This window comes from Hydractinia symbiolongicarpus, chromosome 10 (assembly GCF_029227915.1).
Source record: "Hydractinia symbiolongicarpus strain clone_291-10 chromosome 10, HSymV2.1, whole genome shotgun sequence".
NCBI lineage: Eukaryota > Metazoa > Cnidaria > Hydrozoa > Anthoathecata > Hydractiniidae > Hydractinia > Hydractinia symbiolongicarpus.
In genome coordinates this window covers 24,603,409-24,614,994 of record NC_079884.1, presented here as the reverse complement: position 1 = coordinate 24,614,994, position 11,586 = coordinate 24,603,409, and the positions used below count along the sequence as shown (strand labels likewise).

General features: G+C 37.1%; 1 protein-coding gene across 1 annotated transcript; it reads left to right on the top strand.

Moving 5' to 3' along the window:
- The first annotated feature begins 649 nt into the window (after nucleotides 1-649).
- Nucleotides 650-10,729, top strand: LOC130612262 (uncharacterized). The gene is made up of 10 exons (XM_057433566.1): nucleotides 650-908; nucleotides 1,685-1,801; nucleotides 1,970-2,129; nucleotides 2,570-2,682; nucleotides 3,230-3,379; nucleotides 3,711-3,924; nucleotides 4,278-4,508; nucleotides 4,771-6,828; nucleotides 7,549-9,483; nucleotides 9,729-10,729. Exons 1-10 carry the CDS (start codon nucleotides 873-875, stop codon nucleotides 10,166-10,168), a joined length of 5,454 nt encoding a protein of 1,817 aa, XP_057289549.1. The 5' UTR covers nucleotides 650-872; the 3' UTR covers nucleotides 10,169-10,729.
- Nucleotides 10,730-11,586: the final 857 nt, after the last annotated feature.

The window sequence follows — 11,586 nt, the reverse complement described above, 5'->3', positions numbered from 1 at the left end:
AAATTAATTGGATGGAACTGTTGTTTTCTCCCTAAGGGTCAGGGAAAGCGGGCAATACACGTTTTTTTTTCATAACAACCTAGTTTATAAGAACATCGAGGCTGACATTTACCCAAAATTTAAGAACATATTAAGAACGTACTTAGCCTAAAATTCTTAACATTTTTAATTCTTAATTATAAGAACAAAATAATGTAAGTGTGGAAATACTAAAAAAACATATTTCCGCACAGTTTCCCTCTTTTTTATGTATTTTTTTTCTAATAACATAACTTTAAGTCATTTTTCGCAACTCCTTCGTAAGAACACATATAAGAACATTCAAGGCTTAAAAAACTGTATTTACACATACAGCCTAAGCTAAAAATTTAATTTAAAGATTATAAAGTATTATTTTAGCGAAACGAAAAATGTCAAAGTCACAATATTTCAAATAAATATTTCACTGCTTAAAAAGAAAGCGAAATTATATTTTCAGCACAACTAGATAATTAAAAAATTCTTTGTGCATCGAAGCGTTTGATCTCGCATTCAGTTGCACTCATGAAAAGAAACGCAACCTAGTGAACGGTAAAAGATCAAAAAATTTCACTCATTAATTATTCAGAAGTTTAGAAAAAATCCATCCCCAAAATAAGTTATTGTTTAAGCCGCTATTGTTATTAAACCTTGGAGAAAGAATAATTATATTTTGATAAACGATTTATATACCTTAATCAGCACATAACAAGAATTCTGCTATAAACTCCATTATTACTCGAAGCTTTGTGGACAAAAGAAGTAGCAAAATATTCGCGCCAGTTTTGAAATGGATTAAAAACGTTGTCAATTTCAACAATATTAGATTACATACGCATGCGTTATGTTATAAAATGAGACGAAAGAAAAATATACACTCTTATTCAAAGGTTTGTAACTTTTATACCAATACTAAATCATTTTGTATAAGAAGTATAATTTTTGGTTTAGAACTGACGATTTCTAATGGTCAGGTTAGTTTGATTCTCAATGATTATAGAAGTTGAAAGTATATTACGGGGCTATTAATGTTGTTTTTCGTCCATTTAATGCAAAGGAGCGGAATTTTGTCATTCTACCTAGTTCTATAGCTGAAAAAAACACGAATTAGATATCTGGTTTGAAACCAGTTGCATGGAATCTACTGGGTCGAAACACATTTAAAGCTTGGCTTGATTCCTTCAATATTCTTAAACAGTGTCATAATAGAACAGTTTTAAAATTAACACCAAAATGTAGCGGCTTTTAAGTTTTGCATTTTATGTCTTGTATAAGTCTTTAATGTAATCTAATAGGGGTTATGTATTCATGAAAGCCAACCTAACAGGCGCAAAAACCATTAAAGTATGTTTTGACTCTATATCCTCAGAATTTAAAATATTGCTACAAATGTGTTCCACGCATTTCACGTAAATGCCAATTTTATTCTAGTTAACTAAGCTTTCTTTGGGAATATTAAAATTCAGTTTTGCCAGGGAATCCTAGCAAAAAGAACTAACAAAAAACTTAGTATAAAGAAAATCAGTATTGGTCAATCATAAAAAATAACGTACTTTTCTATAACGTACATTGAGTCGTCTCCACGTTTGAAAATAAATTTTTATTCCCTTTTTCCATATTTAAAATCCCCTGGAAAGGTCTTAATGAAGAAACAATTCTGTTTTAGGTAATGCAACAACTATGGCTCATCTTGGTACTCGTGTCCTCTTGCACAGCTACTTCTCCACCACAAACAGAGGAACCAAGAAAGCCAAACATAGTATTTATAGTGGCTGATGACTTGGTAAGGTTTATACTGACATAACCTTTCAGACTAATATACATTTCCAACATATGATAAAACGTGTAAACTTGTTAAATTTAATGTAAAAATAAACAATAGTATTTAAAAGGAAAGAAAACTGTAATGTGAATATAAAAAAAGTATTTTATATTTTTTTTTAATTTTTAGGGTTGGGATGATGTCGGCTTCCATGGATCAGCGCAGATTCCAACTCCAAATATTGATTCGCTTGCACTGAGTGGCGTTATCCTTAATAATTATTACGTTTCACCTTCGTCATTAGCAACAAAATCCGAATTTATGACAGGAAAATACGGATCGCGTTTAGGTGAGAATCACAAGCTCGATTGAACGAGTTGTAGGATTATTGTAGAGTAATTTTAATTGCCACGAAAAATCTTGGTAGGTTAAATAGCCTAATCTGTACACAACAAAAAGTGGATCTAGCTACATTTGTCATACACCTCTTACCGTGCAATATTTGCTCCAAATTTCAAATTTCAAATTATTACACTTTTAAAATCTCCGTTAAATAGTAGAGCTATATTTTGCAAAAGCCGTTTAAAGTTTAGCTAAATTTGAAGTTTGATCGGTTAAAAAAATTTTTAGTCTAACTACTATTAAAAATTAATAATTTCTAAGATAAGAACATATATTATTATGTGTTAACGTTCTGTTACTTGACAGTCAAATAAATTATTTAGGTGGCATACATACAATCCGACAGAACATAAATTTTGTTTAATTAGTCTTTTTTCTCTTTTCCAGGAGTACAGCACGGTGTATTTCACAATAAACAACCATTTGGTCTTCCTGAGAAAGAAAAGATTCTACCTCAGTATCTCAAAGAGTTAGGATATAATACATATGCCATCGGCAAGGTAGATATTGTTAAAGTTTTTTATTATTGGGACGAGGAAAATGATTGGTGGAAATTACGTAAAATGAGCCTTTGTGCAGTATTATCGTTGATGACTCAAAGAAAAAGTATATATGTTATGGGAATTGTAATAGAATTAGAAATTATGCATATTAGCCGGTTGTTACATCATATATGAAATTTCTTTCTGTTTGAACTTTACAAAATAGTGTCTAATCCTTATAAAAACTGCAAATATTGGGGGAATTTTTTTTCTGTTAGCCAATGTGCAATATGTGAATGGAAGATTTCATATTTTTTCGTTGTTTCCGCTTTTAACATCTTTTTTCAATTTTTTTAATAACATATAAATAATGCGTCTTTTATTACATGAAAATAGCCTTTTTGCGCTAGACTTTCTAAGCTATTAGCACATTCTTCAGGGAAACAATTTGCCAGGAAATGTTTTCGTAGCGCTGACTTTTTTCGTCCCCTTTCGACAATATTTTTTCATATGAGGTAAGCGAATATTACACATGTTTTCATTATTGTTTTTTCTTACTTTTCAGTGGGGACTAGGCTTTTACAAAGAAGATCTGTTGCCATGGAAACGAGGGTTTGACACGTTCTTTGGTGGATTAACAAGTTCAAGCGTTGACTATTTTACACACTCAGCATATGATGACAATTATGGATTGGATTTGAGACGAAACGAAGAGGTTTGTGACATTGTTTAAAATGAGACTAAGAATGAATGTGTATCTTGATTTGTTGTCAGACTAAACATAGTTGCGTCTGTGCTTGTCCTCAGACGTTAATTACACCATTTACTAAATCACATTGCTTTATGGTGCAGTCATGGCTAATCAGATGTTTCAACTATGAAAACTATAGGAAATCTTGTTTCCTTCATCTCTTTTGCAACTGCAGGAACCTCGAGGAAAAATCCGGAGATATTAAATGCACAACGCAAACGATCATAATACTTCGAGCTTCTTAGTATTAGGGTATAAGTTAAGATTCCAGAAAATTTCTATTCTATCCCTTTAGATTGTACATAACGAAACTGGTCATTATGCAACTGAACTTTACACAGAAGAAGCTGTAGAGATTATTCAAAATTACGACAAAACAGAACCTTTCTTCTTATATGTTTCACACCAAGCAGTTCACAGTGGCAATGCTGACGATCCACTGCAAGTTCCGCCATGTTATTTAAATAAAGTAAAACACATCAAAAATGCCAAGAGGAAGCTTTACGGAGGTGATTATTATGCTTAAAATAAATTATTAGGTTACCATTATGTCAACCTTTTATTTTTTTTACTCTCGAAAGGTTCCGAGTGCTGTAGATAATTGTCTATATTCACCATCTGTCACTGTTACACGCATGTGTAACAAATAGGTCATATGAAGCTTGTAGTATTCTATTCCAATACACTTTTACCTGTTGATTTTCATCTGCTCTAGTTACTTTATTCTCAAAAACAAGCCCTACACTGCCTTTTCTTATTACATCACACAAGTTAGTCGAATTCAGATAAACTCATTGGTTAGCTAAGGTTAAGTAAATGTCTTGAGCAAACTTATAAATAACTGTTTTGATAAATTTTGCAGGAATGGTAGCAGCATTGGACGAGTCGGTGTTGAATATCACAATTGCACTCGCTGATAAAGGCTTCTTAAAAGACACGATAATTATCTTCACAACCGACAGTGGAGGTGCTGTTGGAGGAATGGAATTAAATAGCGGTTCGAATTATCCACTTAGAGGTTCGAAACTCACTGTGTGGGAGGGTGGCGTACGCGGTGTAGCGTTTGTAAATAGTGATTTGATTCCTGATAAGGGTAAGTAAACCATTTATAGCAGGTGAAAAACATTTCCTGGTTCGTCTGACCCTACCATGGTAGGACCCCCTCATAAGTGACTAAAATCTGGCTTTCCACTTTTATTAATGTGTTGATAGCTCGGTAGTATAAAGCAAATATCAATAAATTTTTGTCTTTGTAAGGTGATTAAAGCATCTGATATTTTTTGCAATAAATATACAATACTCTAAGCGTCTGATCTGTAGTTAAGATACTCATAGAGGATAATTTATTTTTGTAGCACGAGTCAATGAAGAAATGTTTCACTCAACTGATTGGTTTCCAACTATCATAAAATTAGCTGGTGGCGATATAAAAACGGAATCTGCATTGGATGGTTTTGATGTATGGCAAGCAATTATTAAAACCAATGAGCTGTCGCCTCGTTTTGAGATTCTGCATCAATTTGATCCGCTTCAAAAAAACCAGTGCGCGTTAAGAGTTGGTGATTACAAACTGATTATTAATCAAGATATTGGTTTCTATGGAGATTGGTATCCTCGCCCAGCAGAAGTTGGAGAGCTACGAAACTTAACTAAGCCAACTCTGCTGCCGAATGCACAGTTAAAATGTGACAAGAACTACCCACATCCATTTTTAGAGATGCATGCTCCTCCATGTAATCCAATGAAGAAACCCTGTTTATTTAACATACAATGGGATCCTTGTGAATTCCACAATTTGGCAGAGTTCATGCCAAATACACTAAAGGTATTACTGGATCGTGTTCATGTTTATCGTACGCGCATTGCAAAGCCTCTTTATCCGAAATTTGACCCAAAAGCAGACCCAGAGAATAATGAAGGTGTTTGGGGCCCATGGCTTGCTAGTCCAACTACACATTTAACTGGAAACAGCTCTGAAAAACTGCCCGGAAACAATGAAACACCAACTGCACAGAGAGAAGGAACCACAGTGCAGCCGGGTGGGTTTAATGTTTCCGCCACAGAGCCACCTGTCGTCACTGCAACATCAGTGATGCCAAACACAACAGAGCAGGCAAAGGTAGAGACATATCTTGGAAATAATTCACATGCTGTGTATGGTACCACACAATCTTCATCATCAGTGATGTCAAGCACAACAGAAAGGCCAGAGGTAGATTCATATCTTGGAAATAATTCACATGCTGTGTATGGTACTTCACAATCTTCATCAGTTTATGTATCAACTGAAAAGCCGTCTGAAGAGCAGCAGCTGTTATTAAACAACACAACAAATTCTTTGCAAGGTATTAAAGCCACAGAGAAACCGGCTAATTCAGGAATCTCAGGTGTAAATACTTTCAAAGTTACGAATTCGATCCAGTCTGGACAGTCAGAAGTAGAATCTAGCAACGACACGCACGCTGTATACACTCAGACTGAAGCAGCTCCAGTCCTTGAAGTGATTACTGCTGCCGGTGCAAATGAATCTGATACTACTCCACAACCACAGATCAGCAGTACAACTCCAGTGATTATTGCAGAAATGCAGCAAAAGCAAGACAATTCAAGTGAAACACCAGTTCCATTTGATCAGAAGACATCAGGATCGCAGCAAGTTTTTCCATTTGAAACAACTCACAATCCACTTTACGTAGACCAAACGTCGAATGGATATAATCAACAACAAACACCACAACAAGCTCAAATGGGCAATTTACCTTCTGGTTCATCTTCATGGCAATATGAATTAGGTAATGGAACAGCACCCGCAAATTCTACAGTGATTCCAAGTGTAGCACCAGAATACTCAACGGTGTCTATTTCAACAACGGCTGAACCAGTATTTTCAACAGTTGCTCCTGAATCCACAGTTATTTCTCCAACAGGTACATTAACACAAACTGGCAGTGACAACAGCAAGGAGGCATTAGATGTAATAAGCGATCCGGGTGACCACGTTAGGATTACAATCAAGAATAAAAATGGAACAAGAGATAGAACGCACGAGTATGCAGCACTATTGGAAGATTCTGTAAATTCTGGTCAAGATGCTACTAAATTTGATATGAATGGCAAACTTACGCATATCGATATTCATCAGAATGAAACAGGGGACAATCCTTCAGCTTCCTCTGCTACGATTAGCAATCTAAATTTAAAGAAAAATCAAACTATTTCAACATCATCGGTGACTGACGATAAGATGGCTTATTCAACGACAGAAGATGTATCACAGAATCATCAAGAAGCTATTACATTTGAGTCAGGGCCAATGAATGGTGGTTTAACAAGTCCACCAAATATGGGAAATTCTGGTAGCGTACAACAGAGTACGACAAATGCAACTGCCTTCAACGAAACAACAGGAGAAGGTAAGCATGCTATGCCTGTACCTGGACAAGGTGCTATTGCCACTGGTTCTATTAATATTAAAGGAGCCACAGGTGGCAAGGGTTTTGTGCTTAGCAAAGCTAAAGCTGGCGGCAAGACGCTAACACATTTTAATGAATTACACGAGGATGGGACACAAACCTCTAAAGTCTCAAAAGACCCTAAGTTTAATCCACTGGGACTTTCTGGTGGTGTTAGCGGTAGTGGATCATCTTCCCTCATAAAACCTGCTGAACCTGCCAAACCACTTAAACCTGGACCTTCAGCAACCCCAGCTCCTTCAAATCCCCAGTCACCACCTCCTATAGTTTCTCCTGCGCCAATACAAACCACTGTCCCTCCTCCTCCTCCTCCTCCTCCTCCTCCACCACCTCCACCTCCACCGCTTCCTCCACCTCCATCTCCACCTCCACCACCACTACCACCACCTCCTTCCCCGCCACCAACTCCACCTCCAGTAACACCTTCTCTTCCCCCTCCTCCTCCCCCTCCCTCTCCACCACCATCATCTCACACATCACCTCCTCATGGACAACAACTACCATCACCACCACCTATTATACAACCGCCAGTTCCTAATGCTCAGTCATTTTTGCCAGCATTACCCATTGACCCACAAATAAGTTCAGTCCCAAGTAAAGTCGAATCTCCTTACCTCTCCGACCCTTCCTATAATGACGATGTTGTTCCTAATTTTGTAGAACGTCCAACTGATGCAAACATACAACAAGTGAGTCAACAAAAAGCCCCAGAACTGGCTTCTATATCACAACCGCTTTCACCACCGCTATCACCAGCAGTCCCGGTGGCCCCTCAAGTCCTGCAAGCAGCACCCGATGCTACATCTCAACAACAGCCATCATACACAGCAGCTGCTGCTCAAAATGTTGTCCCACAGAAGGTGAAGCCAGCTAAAGAAATTCCTGCTGCATCAGCAAATCCAATATCGGCTGACACTGAAGCAGGTTACCAACCAAATGTTCCTCTCCCTCCAGCAATGCAAGTTCTTCCGCAAGCAGCGTCTTTAAGACCAGAAAAAAACAAAAAAGTTGCACCACAAAAGCCACAAGAAAGCACAGACAAGTCTTTATCGTTGGGAGCGGGTAGTGATACTGCTACCTCTTCAGAATCCAGTGTTGGCTCTGACACGCTCACAGCAGTGCAGAGTGATTCAAAGCTACCTGCTTTAAAGAAACCTCTTGTGCTTGCTTCCTTAAATAATGTTGCTGATGCTGGAGAACCTGGTAAACAGAAATTATCCACTGATTTAGCATTGGTGACTGGTTCGTATATAGGTAAAGGTGAAGGGAAGAAGCCTATCGCTCAAAATTTTGTTAAAGAACCAGAATACGCAAGTATCGAAAAACCAGAGTTCGAAAAACCACAAAACCCATTTAAGGATAGACCTGGTGAGAGCGCCACGTCTGGAACCGCTACAAGTGCTGGTTCAGAAACAGAATCAGAGACAGTGGTGGGAAGTTTTGGAGAAGCTGGTTCCGATACAAAAATAAAAGGTAAAGTTGGTGGAGGAAAAGGCCCTAAATTGGTACCTTCTCAACTAAAACCTGTACCTGAGGATGAATCAAAGGAAGAACCAGTGGCTAAGGCTGTTAACCAGTTACCTTCAGCTGCCGATTTAGCTCCAAAGCCAAAGCTTGACTCATTTGTTAAAGGAAGCAAGCCCAATTTAGGAAATTCACTCAAGGCATTATCTTCGCATGCACCGGTTGGTAAAGAATTTAGTTTAGCAACTGGACAGCATAATGATCTTCCAAGTGCAATGATTGCAGGACATCGTCCATTTCAATCAGTTGTTGATGTTGTGAGCGATTCTTCAAACCAAATGTGTGGTGATGGAGGAAGAGATTGTATTTACCGACCACCAGCACCACGGATTGACTCTTCAAATGTTAACCAAAAACCTGTGGAGCCATTAGCATCAAATGATACAATTACTGTTGGTGCCATTCAGCAATCTGAATCTGTAAATAGATACAAAGCAGTTGAAGCAAGTACGCAACAGCTAGCTGACAATACCAATGGAGGGGCACAAGCAACTAGCAACAGTGTTAGTCAACCTAAAAGAAATCAAAGTGGTGGCGCAGTTGGGCAGTCGAAGCCTATTGATGATCTATTGTTAAATCGACTACCTCCACAAGAAAAATTGCATAAATTCTTTGGCGAGTTGAAAGTTGATAACAAGAAGTTATTCTACATTTCTGGTACTGCTAGTGAAGACAAGGATCTTATTTACTCTCCATCGGATAGCACTGGAGTTGGAGGTCAAAATGATGTTAGGAAACACAATATTGGTTTTAATATTATGTTACCTTCAACTGTCGTGAAACAGCTAACACCATCACCAAAATTTAAAGAGCGATCGAAAATTGAAAACTCGACAAAACAACAACATCATGGTCATGTTGGCGAGACACCTGTTGTCCATCCCAAGAATAAATCAGCTATAAAAAAAATCTTTGATATGATCGCCGATCCGGCCCGAACAAGGAAAACTAAAGTCGAATTACCGCCCGTTGATGATCATGTTTTGATCGGCAAAACAAACATCGCGACAGTGACGGGTGAAGAAACGAGAGGCGAAGCTGGAGATATTGGTGCGACGAAACCATTAAAAGGTAAGAACAGTATATTGTTCAAACTTATAGTAAGTTTTCTTTCAGAGAGAAACGATGTATCAAAAGCATACTTTTCTTGAAGGAAAAAACTTTCTCCTGAGCAAAAAGTATTAAAATTTAGGGAATAAACTTTCGCAAACGAGTCATTTTTTGTTTCACGAAGAAGAATGATTATTTGAATGCATGTGGGGAAAATATTTGAATTTTATTTACTGTCTTAACTTCTAATGCTTTTATATTTCTAGGTACCCTTATCGAGTCCAAAACGCCAAATTTAATCTCCAAGTCCGTAAATAACACGCTAAGTTCAGATGATAGTGGTGCAAAGCTGTCATCATCACGAAATACTGAAGCAGGCGATCTAGGTTCAATTGTTACACTTGTTGGTAAAGTAAAAGTAGATCGATTGAGTTCGAAAAGAACGAAACACAACTTAACAGACGAACATAATGCTCATAAGAAAACTGTAAAAGAGCATATGGCGCTGAAACATATGCAACATAACAGTAGCGAAACAAACGCAGCTAACATTGATAAAGTAAAAGGACCTAGTAACTCGATTATAGTCTCGTCGGTTATTATAGTATTAATAGCATCATTTGTCGTTGTTGGTATGGCAGTTGTTGCTATAGTTGCAGTTGTCGCACGGCACTGTCGTCTTGGTAAACATTTTGAAGCCAGCTAATTATGCAGAACAATACGTTTGGATTTTCTTATTTTACGAATATTTATTAACCGTGTCATGCTGTTTTCAAAATTCAGCAGCTGCTTCCCAAAGACAATCACACCTATTTTTTAAATCTTTAGAGAGTGTGTCCATGGGCAAACCGTTATCATTTTCACTTTTGTCGTTAACCTTTTGCACTTTTTTCAAAAAAATGCAATGGCCCAGGTTTCTTTTTAAAAAGCGTAACAGTTTCCTAAGGAGAAAAAATGTTAAACCGAGCACCGGTTTTTCCCTGGTCAATCTCACCCAAACATGACACAAAGTAATTTAAAAGTTTAACAGGTTGGGGAAACAATCCGCTTCATCAGTTTTTATATCAATCACTATTAGGCAGATAAATATATTATGAAAGGTGTTAACAACCTAGTCCCCAAAGCCCTGGATACAGGGTTGAGGTGTTAACGAAGGGATGGACTTACGCCTTGTGGCAACAAATACTCACTTATATTAGTTAGAAGAAAAAGTTTAATGTATATTTTATTTTATTTAGGTATATAGAAAGTTTATTTTCCCATAACACGTTTTCGTCTTTTTTTTCATTTGATAGGGAAAATTTGTGTACTTTGACTATCTACATAAAATATGCTAACTGCCATTCCCTTTGCTTTCTCTGCGCGCGACCGACATTCACTTCTATTCCTGAATAAATAAGACTAAGTAAACAGGTCTTGATTATCAACGTGTCTTCGAGCAATCGGAAGGAAGATATAAATAGTGTTTTCTGTACTTTTATATTTCAAGTCAACATCAAAATTAGTCCCTTGATTTCTTGTCATTTTCGTCATCCTCAGCGTTTCTTAAGTTACTTTTGACTGGTTTTAAGAAATTTCTAGGAACAATGAATGGGTATGTCTGACTATAACATAAGAGGGCAGGTACCTTAAATTCTCAGTTCAATTTGGCGGCACTTTACGCTTTAGCGCGAAAACTTCTCGAGTTTTTTGTTAGCCTCTAATTTCCTGTAGAACCACGCCATTTAGTTAGTCGTTTGGCATTTGTACCTAAAAGATACTTATTTTCCTTCAGTATCTGCGAAATTACCTCAGCAAAATATGTAGTTATTCCCAAAATATCTATTTTGCGGAATGAAGCATTTTGGGATCACTCGTATGTAAAAAAAACCGATGAAAAATTCGCACATTTTGTAACTTTAGAATAAAGTAAATGAAAGAGAACAAAAATGATATTAAAGCTATATCATGATATAGATCAGGGTATAAAAAAATAACTTTTTAAACCTTTTGTCTTATTGGTACAGGAATGGAGCGCATCCCGGACCCCAGGGTTTGTTGCCTGATGTCAAAGCGGCTAGCGCTTATACGGCCTCGATGTCGGAAAGGCAAGAACTTCTGGGGATGAGATTAAAATTGGAGCGG

Excerpts from the sequence above, each read along its gene's own strand:
- LOC130612262 (XM_057433566.1), top strand. The coding sequence starts at position 873 with ATGAGACGAAAGAAAAATATACACTCTTATTCAAAG. Across the intron at positions 1,802-1,969 it reads TTATAGTGGCTGATGACTTG|GGTTGGGATGATGTCGGCTT; the intron begins GTAAGGTTTATA and ends TTTAATTTTTAG. Across the intron at positions 6,829-7,548 it reads CAACGAAACAACAGGAGAAG|AACGTCCAACTGATGCAAAC; the intron begins GTAAGCATGCTA and ends CTAATTTTGTAG.